The sequence below is a fragment of the Eucalyptus grandis genome, chromosome 7 (assembly GCF_016545825.1).
Source record: "Eucalyptus grandis isolate ANBG69807.140 chromosome 7, ASM1654582v1, whole genome shotgun sequence".
Taxonomy (NCBI): domain Eukaryota; kingdom Viridiplantae; phylum Streptophyta; class Magnoliopsida; order Myrtales; family Myrtaceae; genus Eucalyptus; species Eucalyptus grandis.
Window position 1 is genome coordinate 1,231,319 of NC_052618.1, and position 19,110 is coordinate 1,250,428.

Below are 19,110 nucleotides of genomic sequence, written 5' to 3' on the forward strand. Positions count from 1 at the left end.
ATTTGAATATGTAAGAGCACACGAGAATTTCTGTTAATTATTTTATTTTATTATTTTTTTTTTACATCAAATAACAAAATAGATCAATATAAGATAACGGTTTATGTTTAATATGCTTATCGTTTCTATGGATGTAGTAATTAAAATTCATATAGTTTGATAGAGTACATGCATGCTACCTTTATCAGTCCAATCCGTCCTCATCTTTCTCTACATTAAGGTTTTGCCTTTACAAAAAGCAACTTCTTGTATATTCTCGCTCTTCTAGGGTAATTGGTTCCAATCTGGTTCCCAAAATTAGGAATTGGAAACCGGACAAGTTGGTTTTTTTTTTTACAGGTACCGGATTTTTTTCCCTCCACTTAATGCTTTATATTATGAAGAAATTAAAAAAAAAAAGTTATCTATAATCGGTCTATAGAATTAAGAACCGGACTATTTGAACATTGGTTTCACTTTTAAGAATTAAGAGTATGCAATGTATATATCAAATTTCAAAAATTGGGGAATTAATTTCGACAGGTAGGTTTTAAATTTCAGAGTATACAAGATACATATCAAATTCCAAAAATTGGGGAATTGGTTTTGATAGGTAGATTTTAGGTTCCTTTTGAACCGAATCACTCCTAACTCCACCAACAAGAAGTTCAGCTCGGCCGAACGCACCTGACCGGTTTTGTCCCGCGTTCTACATTGTAAAATCGATCGGTTTAGCCCGGGAAACGGCCTCGAGGTAGCGGTTCTAGCTTTACCCCCCCCCGCCTCCCTCTTTTGAATCCGTTAGGGTTGGGAACGCCAAAATAAATAGAGACTTCGGTGCTTCTCTTGTCTCTTTCTTTTTGAATCGCGTCATGGGGCGGCAGAAGCAAGAAGTCAAAATACCTAGAGACGGTTTCAGGTTCGTCTGTTCAAGCATTTCCGACTTTTTAATACGTGTTTGGGCTGGAATCTTCATCTGCGTTTTACTCGCGTGTTTGAATAGATTACGCGATTGTTCATCATCTTTAATCATCATCAGGTAGACAATCGTAGCAGTGAGATACGGCGAGCAAGTCCTCAGTCCTCCATCGGCTCTTCAATTTAGGTCCTGCTCCGGATTCAGGTTCGTCTGTTCAAGCATCCGATTCCAACAGAGATTTTTTAATACGTGTTCGTTGTCGGCTGGAATCTTCATTTGTTGTTTTACTCGCGTGTTTGAATAGATTATTTTTTCAGTAGGATTGTTCATCATCTTTCTTTTTTCTTTTTTCTTTTTTGTTGATCAGGATTGTTCATCAATCGTCAGATCGGTGGAAATTGAGATATGTTCTGACGACAGCGAAGCCGGTCCACTTGAATATGGCAACAGCAAGGGGTCTAGGATTGATGGAGCCTCCGGAGGTCACACAATGGCAGACTTACACGGAGATCTACTTGATGGAAAACCGGTTAACTGAGTTGCCCCAGGACCCTCGGTGTCCTGTACTCTTGGTCTTGTTTCTGAATAGAAATTACAAGCTCAGAACAATTAGTCCGTCTTTCTTCGATTACATGCCTGCTCTTGAAATCCTGAATTTATCCAGAACGCGAATCAAGTCCTTGCCAGAGTCTCTGTTCAGGTTAAGCCGCCTAAAAAGACTATTCTTGACTCACTGTGAGATGCTGAGCGTGTTACCTCCGAAAATTGGAGAACTTCAGCAGCTTGAGGTGCTTGATCTGGAAGGGACTGAGATCATGGATCTGCCCCAGGAGGTTGCCAAGCTAACAAAGCTCACTTGCCTAGAATTATCCTTTTGCCCACGCGTAAATCGGGGCACAAAATCTGCGAAAGCGAATGCATTGATTCCTCAAGGCACTCTTTCCGCGCTATCTCAACTAGAAGAATTAAGTATTGATGTAAATCCAGAGGATGAGAGGTGGGAGAGTGTTGTGGAAGCTATTATCGACGACGTTTGTGGCTTGATAAGTCTGGATACACTTAAACTGTACCTTCCACGAGTGGAACATCTGAGGAAATTCAAATGGTTTGGTACGTCCATGGTGTGTAGATTGTTGTCACATTTCAAATTCATTGTTGGCAGTCACGATGAACGCATCATGTCTTGTCTCCCGGTGGATCTTGAGTTTGAAATGGAACGCTGGGATAGATCCCTGAAATATGTAAATGGTGTCGGGGTGCCTATAGATATCCAGAAGATGCTTCGGCATGCTACTGCATTTTTCTTAGACCGCCATACGGATGTCACTAAGCTATCTGATTTTGGGATTGCGAACATGGAGCAACTGAAATGCTGCATAATTGGGGAGTGTAACGAGATTCGGGTTATTATTGATGGAACCGACATGTACGATGAAGCTGATAGAAGTGAAATTGTATCAGAAACATGGGAGGATGACACGGGGTTTCTCAAGTCACTTGAATATCTCTATGTATATTATATGAAGAGTTTGAGGTGCATCTATGAGGGGCTGCCGTGTCGAGGATCCTTGTCTCATCTTAAATGCTTGGCCTTAGTCACATGCCCTCAGTTGACTACCATATTTACACCTGACCTACTGAAAAACCTTGATAGCTTAGAAGAGCTCACAGTCGAAGACTGCCCACATGTCTCAAGTTTAGTGACGCGTGAAGATACTCCTATTGACGAAGTACTTACTTTCTCGCCAACATGAAAAGGATATCCCTATCCTCATTGCCAGAGCTCATTAGCATTTCCAGTGGCTTACGCATTGCACCAAACTTGGAACGAATGAGCATTATCGATTGTCCAAATCTCAAGAGTCCATCACCTGATGAAATCTGTTGCAATCATCTGACAGGGACTAAAGGTAAGAGTAATTATCAGCGGAGAGCATTGTCCTGTTGAGATGGTGCCTGTCGTTTTCTTTCCCTTCCATTTTATATATTTGGTTGAACAAGTTAAAAGCTGCAGGGCCCAGCCTTAATGAAGAGAAAATTGGAAAGTTAACACATATCTGAATGAAATCTGATCTTCTTTCAAATCGTATATCTGGTATCACCCTTCAGATGTTTATGAATGAGGTAGCGGCAGCTAACTATACAAAATTCTCGTCGTTCTGATGTTAGCTTCAGAACTAGGACCGCTTCTGATGCATATATTTTCAGTGTACAAAACCAAATATCGGCACAGCATTAGTGTGCAGTGATTTGGATTGCTAGTCTATTTTTGCCGCTGTAAACGTGCTTCAAGGTTGTAGATTGAGGTAACACTAGCTAACTTAGTTCTTATTTTTTGGTAGGAGAGATCTTCATTACAGTACCGAGGGAGTTATTATCAATGTCAATTGTGAATAGCTGATCGAAATTCTTGTTTTACAATCTGTGGAAATACCGTACTTTTTATCATGATATTCTGCGTGTGTTTGTTGGAGGTGCTATAAGGGAAAAAGGAAAGGAACATACTTTCTGTTTATTATTGGTCTGGTGTAAGAATGAACTTGAAATTAATGTTTGGTTCATGTTACAAAGTCCAACCAAAAGGCTTAAGCTATAAGGCAAGAGAGATTACATATATATAAAATTTTCTAATTGTGTTACCGTTTGCCTTGCAATAATCATGGATGTGGCATATCAACCTCACTGGAGGTGTCATCACCACAATAGGGCCAACAGCGCCCGATATTGATATGAATTTCGTTCTTGCTGACTGCTATCTGCCGCTACTTAAAACGAAGGTTATCATAAGCTCTCTAAACAAGTGATGTTCAACATTTTAATACTCATTCTCATATGCAACCCCGGATAAAAATTATATGATAAATGCATTTAACGAGTAAGATAGAGAAAATAACTCACTTGAAATGAAAGTGTCATGGAAAATTGAGAGTTGGCTCTAGTACCAAATTAAAAGTTCAAAATCTGAAAGTTTAAGCATTAATTGGATGCAGACCATAGGACCATTATAAACCCCAAAAGAAGCAAAGTGGGATATTTTACTATCATATGTAGCTGTTATTGTGGATTTATAGTCTAATTCTGATTTTGCGTTTTGATGGGTTATGCATGTGCCCCAGTAAAGCCTGTCAAGTTGGAGTTAATTGCCAGTGTCCTTAGGAGTGCTCTCTGTTCCCAGAGATTTTTTGAAGTGTCCTTAGGAGTGCTCTCTGTTCCCGGAGATTTTTTATTGGCAGAGTTGGTTTGGGAAGTGACCAACAATTATGGTGTGTTGTAGGTCATCTAGTAATGGGTGATGATAGCGATGTATCTCATAGGAAGACATAAGTTTGTGACAGATCTAGAGTAGGTTGAGGGTGTGATATCACAGGAAGTGAGCAAAGTACGTCAGAGATTGATTGCATAGAATTATTTTAGTCTATATCAAGAGATCAGGTAGATTTATTGCTGCTTAACTTTTTCCATCGCTTTGATTGCAAGTTGAAGACGTTGTCATAGTTTTCTCTTATAAACCACAACTATCCACTTAGGTTGCAACATACCCTCCTCTATTCGGACCGGATACTTTCTTCAATTGGAAAAGAAACAGTCGCTAGGCCGACTGGCAGATTAGTTGATTCATCTTTTAATTCCTGTTTAGATGAAGTGGCTTGGTGTTTGTTGTTCCCCAATGTGACCCAAATCGATGGTCATTTTTTTCGTCTGATATGCTAATTTTGTATTTGAGCAGCACAAAGCATTCCAAATGATGCAAGCAGAGAGCAGCCTGCTCCTACTGTGGTTTCGTATACAATTACAACCACTGTTAATGCAGACCGTTCAACTTCTAAACTCAAAAGGGAACCTAAAGTTGCTTCTTGGCTGCGGAAATTTAAATTTAATGATCTTAAGTTAGCTGCTAGAAAATTTAGTGCTGCAAGTCCTCTTGGTAAAGGTGGTTCTGGCTCTGTACGTGGATTTACGGATGAGGTAGTTAAAGTCACTCCTCAGCTGCGGAAATTTTCATTAGAGGATCTTAAGTTAGCTACAAGAAACTTTAGTCCCGAGGGTCTGCTCGGTCAAGGCGGTTTTGGCCGAGTCTTTAAGGGTTGGATTGAAGAAAATGGGACTGCTCCTGCGAGCCCTGGCACTGGGCTGACTGTTGCTGTTAAGATTTTCGAGCTAAGTGGGCAGCTGGCTCACGAAAGATGGCTGGTAATATTTCATGTGATGATCTTTTCTTTCTGGATTAATGCATGTTTGACATTTAGTATGACTTTTGAACTGTTGCACTTTCCACGTGCCAGGCTGAATTGAGTATTCTTGGTCGTCTAGTGCATCCGAATTTGGTCAAGTTAATTGGATATTGCGTGGAAGGCAACCAAGGGCTGCTTATATATGAGTATATGCAACGAGGGAGCTTGGACAATCACCTCTTTGAAAGTATGCGCACTTGTCCTTTAATATGTGCTTGGTGCCCTTAATGGCTTGTCCTACATGTCCTACATTATGTTCATAGTATATAAGTACTCACGTGAAACAATCCACCCATAGCTGGATACGGAAGTCATGTCTCCCAAGAAAACTATTTGATGGCTGCTAGAATCTGGATAATAATTTTAAGGAGAAAAAAATGTTACTTCTCCTTATTGTGGACGTCTTTCCAGAAGATTGTAGGGTTCGGAACCGTAATTTCCTAGATAATTCTTCAATGCTCATACTCTGTTGAATGTTCTTCTGCCTGAAATGTTTTTATGTAAATTGCTTTTTTAACGTTGGTGCCACCGACCAAAGGGATGCAATACCAGAGACTTTCAATGTTTATCATATACTCAGAGGACATTATAGTTTTTTTTTTTTTTTTTTTTTCGATGCCAGTAAAAATCAAAAAACAAAAAACAAAATAGGAAAGAAATAGCAGAAGATCATGTGATATGGTCATGAAATGTCACTTTCTAGCAGCTTCATCCGTGAGTGATTTTAGTATCGTTTTATCATCTTTGTCTCTCAGTAGTACATCTCAGGGAGTCCTGAGACTTAATTCTCTCTAACTTGGTCATTTAGGCGCAAGAACACCAGCGATGCACCGTATTGAGGATGAAACTCAGTACAAAGCTCGCAAGTATGCTAGTAATGATATTTAATGGAAGGGACATGCTTGCCGATTGAACAACTCTCGAAAGACAGTAAATTTTTTTAATAGCAGGGCATATCCTTTGCATAAGCATTATTTTCATTTCCACAAGAAAAGAAAGGGAGTCCTGCTGTAGTTTCTACCATATTCTTGCCCTGCCTTCTCATTCTCAGCAGTTATTTAACAAAAGTTGGTATCAGTTTTAACCAAACTACACGGTGGCTTCAGAAAGGGAATTTTGATTTATCTGTGATGAAGAATATTTTATTAGTTAATTCTTCTGTTCTTTTGTGGGCGTAGCGAGATTGGCTCTCCCTTGGTCTACCAGGATGAAAATAGCGCTGGATGCTGCAAAGATTCTCGCTTTTCTTCATGGGAGACAGAACCGCCAGTGATATTTCGTGATTTTAAACCTTCTAAGATCCTATTAGATGCCGTATGTAGCAAAAGCTGTGGTGACATTTTTCCTTTTAATCACGATGTTTGACTTTTTCATCATTCGTCTTTTTTAGGACTACAATGCCAAGCTTGCTGGTTTTGGACTTGCAATTGTCCTCGAGAAAGATGACTATCACTCCCCCTAGCTGCGGAACATATGCCTATATGGCCCCAGAATATGCGATGAGTGGTATGTGTATGTTTCCACGAGCAATCTGTGGATGAGAGATGTCCAAATAACCTGCACAAAAGTAGTTGAGTAAGATTTTTGAGATGTCAAATTATCCTATGGCATAGAAAAGAAGAGAAGAGCCCCAATCTACACATCTCATTCACAGCATGTGCACCAATTTTGACAAAGAACTGAATTGAATTAGGTAGATATAAATTGTGACCAAAGACAAGAAAATTAGGGGGACGGTCATATACTGATATAACCTAATTTTCTCTTTGTGCATCCTGTCTCTGCTCTGTCCTCATATATTGTCACGATTTGCAGGAATGGTATGATCAGCTGTCGCTCTTGCACATTATGTTAAGTTACTTTTTTCTGCTATAGTCCTGCATGTGGTCTCCCAAATGATGTTATTGCCTCACTTTCAGTCCACTAGATATCTAATCATTGGATGGAATATATTGCATATTTCTTGCTTGAACTTCTGGAACATTACGCGCAGTGTAGCTTGTGGAATGACTGATTGCTGCTCACTACCCGCAGTCCTTTTCTTTGTTGGAGGCATCTCTCAACTGTCGTTTTGTCTGGGTGTAAAGTCTGTGTCTCTCACATGTTTTTTTTGCCCGGGAGGAACCTGTAAAATTTGCTGGACCCTCGTGAGTTAGCGTTCCTAGGCGATCTAGATTTACTTTATGTGGAATGCGCAGGCTTTGGGAATGATAAGTACTGATTACAAGTACATGAAAATTGAATCTTGGGGGTGCATATTAGGCGAGTTCATAATCCACGTTAATCATGCATTGCTGGCGAGTGAGTCTCTGTTTTTTTTTTTGGTCTTTGGTTTATATTATTCATTTCAATTCACGACCGAATGTCTGCTATGCCCTTCGAACCCCCGATAAATCCATGGTGCTTTTTGATAGGATGCACAATCAGTAATTACAGAACACTGATTCATAATTACAGTTCTTTCTCTATGAGTTTTTATGTGCTTCAACGCTACATGTCTGAAGGGTTCCTGGTTCATAATGGAGTATCTAGATTTCTTAGAGTAGCCAGTTAATGTGGTAGTCTTCCGTCCTACAAGCAATAGATAATTACCGAAAAACGTAAATCCATACCAGGTATTATTTGTTTCTTTGTTTCATGTGCTTTAGGGCTACAATGCGGTAGATCATGATTTGGGTTTATTCTCATTATAATTTCCTATTTATCATTTACGAGAGCAGCATATTTAACTTTAAAACTTAAAGGGCAGTTGATTTGTAAAATATTTTCCTAAAATAATCGTTTGTATTTCTTGAAATAGTTAGCCAATAAAAAATGTATTCATTATCATTTATGAGTAGCAATTTTAACTTTAAAACTAGGTATTATTTGTTCCTTTGTTTTGCGTGGTTTAGGGCTAAATGTAGTAATCATGATTTGTGTATTTTTTTTGTTTTACTTTCCTATTTATCATTTAAGAGTAGCATAAATTTACGTTAAAATCATTAAAAAGGCGGTGGTTTTATCTTATACATCTATTGATTAAGAGTTGAGACTTTTTTCTCTCTTTTTTTTTTTTTTGGCATACATCCTTATAAATTTCAGTGAAGGCAATGCAGTAAGAATCATTCACTATGTTATCGTTAATTTTAATGATTATGACTTGACAATTTCTAATAAATGGCATCATTTTGAATTGATAGATTAATTAGTTGGTTCATATTTATCATGCTATAAATTACTATTTCGCAGAAGCAAATACCTTGACATGACAGTCCATGAATGAAATATATTATGATGATGAGATTCAATATTGTATTTTGGAATTGCCATGTTCGATAATATCACAATTTGGGCTTTAAGTACACTTCCATTCCACTAATTGCTTTGATAATTTCACTAATACTGAATAGCTTTTCATCCACAGCAACGCCCGGGGTGCTTAACTAGTATTATCATAAGAAAAAAAGGAGCGATGGAAGGACAGAGAATAAAGTTATTATTTCAAACTTACCTGTTTTTGGTTGCTCGAGGTGGTTGAGATATTTGCGGGTACTTTATGGATTGTATTTATATCCAAATAGGACCGAATGATACTTATTTTAGGTATTCCTGATTAGTGACTGCACATATATTATTGCAGGGTGCATCTCAGTAAAGAGTGATGTTTATAGTTTTGGTGTGGTTCTTTTGGAAATCCTGACCGGAAGAAAACCCTGTGACTTCCTTGTCGGCTACGTTCAGTCACTTCTGGAAGAGGAAAGAAGGTTGTACGAATTGATAGATTTAGGGCTCGGAAATCAATTCTCAGAAAAAGGTGCCCAGATTGCTTTGCAGTTGGCTGCTCGCTGCCTTAGACCAGATCCGGATGCTCGTCCCTGGATGAGTGAAGTTGTCGAAGTTTTGAAGACTATCCAAGATCTTCCATACATAGCAAGTACATCAAATATTCAGGACAAGACAGGGAAGCGCTATCGGTGGAATGACATTCAAACTCAAACCATGGTGAATCAAGGAATGCAAGTCCTTCAATTCCAGACTTCCCTAGCCATGGAATGACATCCAAACTCAAACCATGGTGAATTCAAGGAATGCAAGTTCTTCAATTCCGGATGGGACCAACGCATATCCATGCCACCACACCACCAATCTTTGGAAGCTAGTGATAATCTGCGGCAATGTGCCTATACATAGCCGGCATTCAACCTCATTTGTCTCCTTTTCTCCTCTTTCCTTTTTAGGTGCCAGAGTTTTGGCTTCCATATAAACATTCACTCTTGATTATTGAAATGTTGACGTAGAAAAATATAGAGAGTTATACTACGTTTATAAAGTCATCCATCGAGAGGTGGTGAGAGGTGGTCAGGTGAAGCCCAAAATTGAGAAGTACGCTTGGGCATTGATACCTTTTCTCTACTCTACAACATTTTAATGATAATGATTACCTTTGATGATGTCTATTTGACGTACATTTTCCTGTGAAATTTATTATGTATCGAGCTTTTCCACATTGTGGCATGTCTTTGAGACATGTTTTCATCCTCGATAATCATCTCTTTGTATTCTATTTCTCACATAACTGAGTCTTTTGCTATGTAAAAATATACGGTTGTTCTCTTTCAGATAGATATCAGTCATGATAATTATTGGAAATTCTTTTGGGCCAGCATATATTGTTGAAGCCGGTATTGAATTTTCTTTATTAAGGACCGTACATTCAACGTAGGCGAATTTTATTGAATTTTCCCTTTGTATGTCACAATCAATCTATTCATATAGTTGGACTTGATCAAATCCAATTATATATTAATTACTTTAATTTTTCCGAACCTAATTATTGCCTAGAAATCAAATTTATGGCACAAAATCGACAACGCTTTTATACTACAATCAAAATGCATAATAAAAGATGTGCATTATTTTACTAACTTTGATATCAATAAGATCTCAACAAAGACATTCAAGAAAAAATAACGATACTCACGTAATTTTGAAGATTATAAGTGTGCTAGAACAAAACAAAACTTTTTTTTTTCTCGTGACGTCGCCAAACGTTTCTTTTCTCTGCACTCCTTCAGTTGCTCCCTTTTCCATGTCTCCGTTCACTCCTTCACTTTGGCCTCTCCACAATCCGATGTACCCTATTGGCATTGATTTTGAAACTTACGATTCAGGAGGATAGATAGATGAAGCGATGCCTCTTGACTAATGATTCCGGAACATCAATCCAACAAAGAGGACAAAAATGTTCAACTTACGGTAACAGTTTCAATTCCAAAAAATTGGTAGCTGCAAAAAACACACTTGAGTGATTCTCTCGTTCTCTTTCATTTACTCGGCATAGACAATTATCCCATGTTTCCAAGGCTGGAAATATAAAACTTGAAATAATTCACGAGGAAATGGTGGGGTAGACATAATTATCCGGGCAGAATTCCACCTTCGGACAGTGATTTTTCATTAAAGCCTCGGCTGTGTCCATTACTGACAAAGTCCTTAGTCTTCCCCAAAAATTGCCGCTTTTCTTCCTCGCAAGCTCTCGTAATCTTACGTATCTTGCATAGGGTCACTCTCAACTCCAACATAGCCTCTGCAATCTGCATCCCTACTTGTGTACTCTCCGGCGAAGTATTTATATGAATTTCAGATGTGACAACAGGAAAGATTATGTCTGGCTTCCTGAAGAGGCAAAATGGTAAACCAGGTCACTCATAGCAGTTAATGGAGATATCCTTCCTTAAACATGAACTAGCAATCAGGTCAACCGAGAACTCAGGAGCCGTAATAATCAACAGAGCATGTGTAATAGTATGGTGTTGTGAAACTTGCTTAAGATTATGAAACAAATAGAAAAAACAACCCACAGGCTATTCTTGCTACTGCAACAGCTTTTACAGCAAAGAAACAAACTTCCTTGATCAATTTGAAGAATGACTGACTACGCATCTAAAATGTCTCTCTACCTTCTCTCGATCTCAAAGAAAATGCAAAGAAGAATATTTAGCTTGATCAGTGACTATCAGGAATAGCAACCAACTTCCTTTTCTTTTTTAATTTCAGTTAGGTCAGACCCTAGTCACAGAAATTTTATAGTTACTAACGACATCTGGAAAATTGGAGGGAGAAACGGAGATACCAGAAGCCTAGAGAAATCAAGCCGTCCTCTCGTATTATTCCACCATCCAGTGATACAGCACCGTGATCTATGCAGACACAGGCCTGCTTCATGTGTTCTCTGGTGTCATAAACCTGCAACTTGCCAAAAAGCCGATAAAATAGTGTTTCTCGTAGACCAAGGCCTTCAGTTGTTCTTGTTGCCAAATGATCAAAGTCTATGTCGACCATGTTAACTGCATATCCCATGAAGCCTGGAGGGATTTCTCCACTAGGTAAGGTAGGATGAGGAAAAGCCAGTTTCCTTTGAGGATCGCAGCCTTCAATCTCTCCTCTGTATGGGCTACCAAAGGTTTATTGCAAAATAATGAGGAAATGCTTTCAAGAACTCGATTAAGTTGGTCAAGGAATATGATCTTCCATAACAGTAAATGCTATAAAATTATAAAAATACCACTTATGTACCTTATTTCCTCAAGACATATGACACGAAATTCACCACTAATAGACTTGCCAAGTTCAGCTGCTTTTGCACGAGCAGCATTTTGGATATCAACTTCTCCATTTTTGTCATATGTCTCGAGACTAAATGCCGTCTCGGAGTTTGTGCACACGATCCCGAGCATTTGATCTTCACCCAGATACTTGGCTAAGATCCTCCAAAATGGAAAATGCAGCTCCGAGCCATCTCTGTTTTCTATCATGTCTATCATTTCCTCTTTGGCGAAAAAGCAGTCCACAATGTTCAAAGGGGAAGGCCCTGCATAAACTGCAAAAGTTGGTCATCCCCATAGACCTAACTTAGTGATGTAGGTCCTACTTGTCACAACTGGATTTGCTAGGCAAAGTGAATAATCGCACCCCAGGTGATTTTGGCGAAAAGCAACCATCAACTGAGCAATCATTTTCGTCCTAACTTGATTCAGATCTATATATATTGTATGTTGGAGTAAATGGCAAATCGTTTTTCAAAAAGCATCACATTTCTTCATCTAGAGACAAAGATGATAATATGATGAGAGTCATAATATGACAATCAAAACATGGATTTATATTCTTTAAACTTCCCAAACTAAGTAGCCATAGGTCACTGATATTGACAAGACCACAAGGACAAAGAAATGCACGTCATTGCAAAACAGTGTTGCATGCATTTATAAAAACCAATTATTATCCAGTAATAGAATTAACCAAGACAAATCACCTCCTAACTCCACCAAAGATTGCTCTATTTCAACCTTCCGGTCATGCAGCAACTTCAGTACCCTTTCCCGATGTTCAATGCGCAAACCAGTTTCCTCAAGAACCTGTGAGAGGCAGTAAGTGTAAGTCACAAGGCACAACTGACCACATAAGTACGTGAGAATGATGGGCATTAGCTGCAACTAACTGACCTCATTAGAACATGAAAGAAGCTTAAATTTAGAATCTTAAAGCCAGGTACTTAAAGAATAATTACGACTTCAAGATTACAATAGGAATTTACCCTTTCCCGATGTTCAATGCACAAAGCAGTTTCCTCAAGAACCTGTGAGGAGCAGTAATTGTAAGTCACAAGGCACAACTGACCGTATAAGTATGTGAGGATGATGGGCATTAGCTTCGACTGATCTCATTAGAACATGAGAAGCTTAAATTTAGAATCTTAAAGCCAGGTACTTAAAGAATAGTTACGACTTCAAGATTACAATTGGAATTTGCAAACCACAAATAACCAGATTTATGAGAGGGATGTAATGTGCAATAAAGATCTAACACAATACCTCATTCTTGATGATGGAAAGTACATTCGCTATATTATTAGGGGTTGATTTGTCCTGTAGCATCATTATATTTGTATTTGGACACAAGGTTTGAATCTCATGCTGCAAATCTGAAGAAGGCTGAATGCCAATCTGCGTATACAAATCAAGTTCAATAAATGTACCACTGCAAATTACCAACAAATTACCAGAAATAAAACGTTGCGACCTTGATGCTCAAAGATAACTCTCGGTGACGAGAATGAACAGCAGAAAAGCTAAAGCAACCAGCATCTCGAGGGACAGTAAGTGAAGGAATAGTGCATCGCCCCTTTCGGAAAGCATATAAAGTGGTTGTTTTTCTTACGGATGAGTCCAGTTTTATGGAAAGTGTATGAAAATGGCCATTTTCCTCATCATTGTGGATATTCTCATCGAGATTACCCTCTGTATCCACAATTTCGAAGACGAAATTCTCTAGTTGGGAACCAGCCGCACAAAGCTGAGGCACCTGTAAATCATGCCAACATTAAAACAAGTTTCTGAAATTGAAATCATTGTGCAACTAGAAGCAGAAGACTATACTAACTGGTTCTGCAACTCTGAGCTCCCTTTTTTCTGTTTGGAGCTCTTCCTTGAATATTTCTTCACTGCCGGTTGTAACAGACAGCAATACTGTATGCAGGTAATGAATGTAGTTATCCCCAGACAGTCAGTAGTTGCTATAAGTTCGAAACTTAAAACACTTGATAGTGCAAATATTGAAGCTTCACTTTCAGCACAGCTGCTACGTGATGACCATATGGAATCTATTGGAGTTTCCTTCAATATAGTGAAATGTGAATTCATACCCTCCAATGAACTTAACGAAATAGATAGTTGTTGGTAAAGAAATTGCACCTTTTCTAGATGCCTGGTACTTCTAATCCTTATTATAATAGTTTAAAATTATGAGAACATTTTCTTACACATACACAAATATAGACTTTGACAAAAGATTTGGAATCACTATTATTAAGGGAACATTACATTCTCAGATCCTTACTCATCTCCCTGCCCACAAATCTGATTACTGACTCCATATTAAATCTTTAGCAAAATTATTATGATAGATGCTGTGTGAACATGAAATACAAACACCATAATTTTAGTTCCTAGCAATAAATATCATCAACTGATATGTCCCAGAAGCAAGATTAAAACAAAACACCTTTTACATAAAACTGTGTGATTTTGAGTCCACACCGCAGAAAGCCTGCACTCCAAGAAAAAGGACTCTTATTTACCTCATAAATTGGGAGTACCCAAATCTTTGTTTATAGGTGTCGTGTTAAGCTTCAATCGATCAATGCTACAATGAATAACTAAAGTTGATCGACCTGAAGTGTAAACTATACTAATTGAATAAACTGTATGGTCAATTCATAAGTTGAAGAAATAAAAGGTGACTCAATGTAATTATTCTAAAATATTGATTCATCGAGTCTACTAGTTGTATTATGGTAAATTGAAACTCAAACTTTGTTGTGATTACAGTAAACCTCAATGTGTCGATGATGCTACCTCTAATGTTTCTTATGTTTTACATAATCGCTAAATTCTTCCCATTCCCAATTCAAGCAAGGTTAAAGTAATTTCATCAAGAGATACACGAAAAATTTCCCAAAAAAATAAAATAAAATGAACGAGTTTTAGGTTTATACTAGCAGGATTTTTTTAACCCTCATCAAGGAAAAGGAATTAGTTTGAAAGAATGAAAACAGGTATAGCTTAGTTTAGAATAAGGATGGAACTTTTCAGTAATAAAAGGTAATAATTATAGGCTGAGTATGTTTTTCTTTTACTATAGAATTTCTGAGTTATTTGCTTCTTGTAACTTTCTTTATTATATTGAGAGTGATAAGTCCACCCTCGGTTCAAAATAAACTGCATTGATTTAATGGCAATGTAGGAACTAAGAAGTTAGTTGTGATAATCAAAATTTAGCACTTTTCAAGAGATTAATGAGCTTTGCGTAGAAAAGAAAATGCCCTATCGATGATGAATCCCATAATAGTTTACGAAGTGATTTTAATGGTAGAAGGTTGGGATTATAATTAAGACCATGAATGGGCCGCATTTTCAAATGGCCATAGGCCTAGTAGTAGCATCCTTGGTTGGAGGCTCAATCAGCAAATTAATATGTAATAATGAGCTGAGCTACAAAACTGCGAAAAGAGAAGGAAATATGCCTGAAAGTAAGTCTTAGCATACCACCTGCCCCCTAAATGGTGAATACATGATCACTCTACCATGTTCATTAAATTTAGATATAGCTTGTGAAAGTTATTGCAAGACATGAATTAGCTGGATACATTTTTTTTTTTTTTTTGGGTGTTCCTGCTCTGGTTTGCACCTCCAAAGCGCACACTCTGTTTGGCCTTGCTACGAGAAATCTCTAGTTCCTAGTCCATATGTTTTCAGTAGATCGAAGCATTGGAAAGTCTTAAGTTACATAAAAATGTCAGAACTGGGACCACTAAGTATTCTAATAATGAAAGCCTGATGGCCCATGAATAGGCAGTAGAGTTCCCCTCACCTTGGAAGGTGTTGGAGAAAATCCAGCATCAGTCTCTGCATCATCAAAATATAAGTAAGACATCTCATGATGTATAGAATTAAAGAAAATGCAGTCCCACTAGATAAGAAAGGTCCTAATAATCAGTGATAACCATACCAATAAAACATTTAACTCTAAAGAAAGATCTCCTGAATAAGTGAGCTTTATCTCCTTTCTTATGTCTCTCCATGAATGGAAGCAAACCCTGTAGTAGAAAGCAACTATGAGAACATTGCTTACCACAGTTAAATAGAGACAGTGGACGCATCAAATACTTGACAGTGACACTTGATTTAACCCAAAATTTTCAATTAGATCAAGTTTCTCAGACAGGACCTTCTCAATGTGCACCTGAAATTTTTATAAGATAAGCCACAGTATGTTTAGTATTTGTGTTTTCTTGCGAATCTTGTCAGAAATTCCTTCATTTTGGAAGAAATCTTAAGTTTGATGATATTTCACAATATACGAAATGAATTACAAAAAACCTTGACTGTTAATAGAGTGAAAATCGAGAAAAATACAGGTATAAGCATGTTTCTTGCAAAATGGTTCTTATTAGCTGACTCACTAGCTAGGAGAAGATGATGTCAACATTTGCATATATGCACTAAAAGGGAGGATAAGAAATGATCAAACTTCAATTGACGCGGGCAAAGATCTGAAACAAGAAAAGTTCATTTTGGTGGTTGTCATAGACATAATGGGTTGCCACGGGCATTTGCTGGATGTAAAAGCACATAGACATAGACTATAAGTTTTGGGCAAGATTGCCTACCAAGGAAAGAGGAAGAGCATGATTTGGTGGGGTTACCATTTGAAAAATTTACTAGAGTTGATAACATGAGTTGCACTGAAGCACAACAGCAAAGAAGTTTTGAAATGTCAGGATGTCATTTCACCATTGTTCTAACGTGCAACGCACACAACCGGTTACATGATGTCTTCTATTCCCAGCACAGCAGCCACAACATAGAGGTAAGAAAATGGTCTCATCAAACCTATAAACCAGCCTGGCCAAAAATAAAAAGCTTATAAACCAGCCTAAGAAGTTATACTTAATACCAGCTTTAAACATGACCGGGTTTGCTTAAAATTCATGCGAGGAATGACCAACGACTGTTTGACCTTTCATATTAGGGCAACTAGAGGCAAGAAATATGGATCACAACAACTCCATCTGTTGAATATTTTAATCAGACTTTTTCCAGGTTTGCAGAATGCTTGCTTTCTTGATGTATCCATTAGATGAGCAATTGCAGTCATAGTCGTCCAACTTCCGAAAGGATAACCATGGGGCCAGGTGTCTAAACCTCGCTTCTTGGATGGTTTGTGGAAAATGGATTATGCAAGACTACTGGGCCACTAGATCTAGATAGCGACAAAAGAGAGGTTTAAATATCCGTCTGTTAACTGGGGGCTGTATACAAAAGGATAAAGGCTTGAAGATGTGTGATCAATAACAATGTAAGCTGTACTATTTTGGAGCAGCATAAGTTTTAAGGACCGTTGAATGTGCTATTGCTTCTAGGCATTTAAGCCTGCAACTCACTATCCTTATCTTATGTAATGCAAGGGAGATGCCTGGGCTTTTCGTTTCATCAGCTTTTCTTAGTTTGATTATAATATCCAAAAAGATCCACAACTCACCCAGCAAGCATCTGGAAGCAGTCGGCCAAGACGTCGGATTGACACTCGACTGAAAGATTCATAGCTTTCAGCCAGTCTGCATCCATCAGCTTCTAACTTCTCTAAGATTCTCTCAATGTTTTCCTTCCCTGGAGTACTTATATTAAGAACTTCCTCCGCAGGAAACTGAAAAGAAAAGAAACTATAAGAATATACTGCCATACCTGAACAACAGGAAAGTAGACACACTTCAGGCAAGCATTAGCCTCGTGAATTGCTGTGGAACCTGAAAAGTATTGCAGCTTTTTATATTAGAGAAAAGCACAATCTAAGTGACATTCTTAGGTAAAACTAGCACTAAAAGCATTGATGCCAACAGATGAAAGAAGGGCCTACGAAAGATAAAAGGTGGACAACCTAGAATAAAAGATGATATAACTCTGTCTCCTCTTCTATAAAGAATGGGACAGAGAACTACAGATACTTACCGAGTATTCTATTTGCGTCAGTGTCCTCTGTGATCGAAAAATGAACTTGAATTATAAAATCAGGACCATTGCATGAATGCAAGTTGGTAATTGCAACCTCCCCTCCTTCAATTTCAGCTAAAGCAATACCATTAACCTGACAAAGCACAAACTTATTTCACGGTGCAAAAAGCTTACTTTGAGATCCCATTAAGCCATAATGGGTACTATTTTTTCAACAAACCATACACTATGACACGCTCATATCATAAGCGTCTAAATAGCAAACCTTCTCAAATTAGTTTATATATTTGTAGGCATAGCAAGAACACAAAATCCGAAATTGTTCATAAATCTGAATGACCTAGTTACATAGCTGGATTGTGCCTTTTCTATCCCAATATTAAGAATGTACAAAACTGCCTGTTCATAGTGGACAAAAAAGACAAAAGCAATAATGCGTACTATTTTTTCTGCAAACCATACACTATAAATAGCAAGCCTTCTCAAATTACTTAATATATTTGTAGGCATAGCAAGAACAAGGAAATCTGAAATTGTTTGTAAAGCTGAACAACATAGTTACATAGCTTAATTGAGGCTAGCTAAAAAGTAAAAGCATTATGTGGCCAGAGGAGTTAATATTAGAGTCCACCGTACTAACGGTGCATTCCATACCTCGAAATGGACTGGTCTGATAGTCCTCCTCAAATTCCACAAACCATCACCCTGCAAACATTCAAATTAATTAGATATAAATCAAATTCAGGCATCCTATGTAATCCTTACAAAGAAGAAGCAAACTTGCATAACTCTGAAAAACCATTTTACCTACTACTTGCTATCTTAGACATTGCTCTACCTTGATATCCCCAGTAATCCAGAAAGTCAGTAACAGTTATGAATTCGCCAGAAGGGAGAACTCATTAGCATAGTTTTAAATCATAGCCAGGAGTAATACTCTCAAAAATATTGACCAAAGCCATACCCCACATTGGCCACAATGCTAACTGAACCCAACTTTGTGGTCAGTAGCAGCATTTATGAACATTGTGCAGTGATGGCATTATAGCATTATTGCATGTGCCATAGCAGTAACTTTTCATAGGAGCAACACAGTAATTATGATACCGTCTATTTGGCAAAATCAACAGCAGTGTTTGATTTACTCCAATTTCTGCAGTACTTAAACTTTCCACCACCACAAGTCCAGGCAACGAAGATGACATAACGCAGATCTGTCTGAAAAATCTAGCAAAACTCTTTAAAATGTTAGAAAATTGAGACATCATTTTAAATTTCAAAAAAGTGATATGACTCTTTCCCAAATTTAGCTGATGAACCCCACAAAGCCAAGAGAAAAAGACCAGCATGACTTTCTCCACTTGTAATGAAATAACATCTCTATAAAAGTCTTGTCGAAGAGTGCCCCGAGGCACTTACTAAGCAT

General features: G+C 37.9%; 2 protein-coding genes and 1 pseudogene across 11 annotated transcripts in view; 1 reads left to right on the top strand and 2 right to left on the bottom strand.

Annotated features, from left to right (window-relative positions):
* Positions 1-19,110, bottom strand: part of LOC104454747 (structural maintenance of chromosomes flexible hinge domain-containing protein GMI1) — a 58,447-nt gene that overhangs the window by 33,683 nt on the left and 5,654 nt on the right. For 3 of the 6 annotated variants that reach the window (XM_039316863.1, XM_039316861.1, XM_039316860.1), the window contains one exon: positions 18,339-18,389. In XM_039316863.1, coding sequence (XP_039172797.1) covers positions 18,339-18,389 — 51 coding nt within the window. The other 3 variants (XR_005552976.1, XR_005552975.1, XM_039316864.1) reach the window with 3 other exon arrangements.
* LOC108960813 lies at positions 2,634-9,619 on the top strand (annotated as a pseudogene).
* On the bottom strand, positions 10,072-17,343 carry LOC104415943 (structural maintenance of chromosomes flexible hinge domain-containing protein GMI1-like). 5 transcript variants are annotated; one of them, XR_005552977.1, is made up of 12 exons: positions 17,215-17,343; positions 15,682-15,769; positions 15,544-15,578; positions 13,555-13,640; positions 13,195-13,476; positions 12,987-13,118; positions 12,710-12,751; positions 12,428-12,530; positions 11,689-11,983; positions 11,246-11,566; positions 10,368-10,788; positions 10,072-10,250 (listed from the first exon to the last, which is right to left on the bottom strand). XR_005552977.1 is itself a non-coding variant. In XM_039316867.1 (12 exons), exons 7-12 carry the CDS (start codon positions 13,050-13,052, stop codon positions 10,530-10,532), a joined length of 1,086 nt encoding a protein of 361 aa, XP_039172801.1. In that variant the 5' UTR covers positions 13,053-13,118; positions 13,195-13,476; positions 13,555-13,640; positions 15,544-15,578; positions 15,682-15,769; positions 16,343-16,417; positions 17,215-17,343; the 3' UTR covers positions 10,322-10,529. The 5 variants fall into 5 exon arrangements, 4 of the variants coding, with proteins under 4 accessions (XP_039172801.1, XP_039172800.1, XP_039172799.1 ...); XM_039316867.1 differs by lacking the exon at positions 10,072-10,250 and adding an exon at positions 16,343-16,417 and having other exon boundaries at positions 10,322-10,788; XM_039316866.1 differs by lacking the exon at positions 10,072-10,250 and having other exon boundaries at positions 10,322-10,788; positions 13,333-13,476.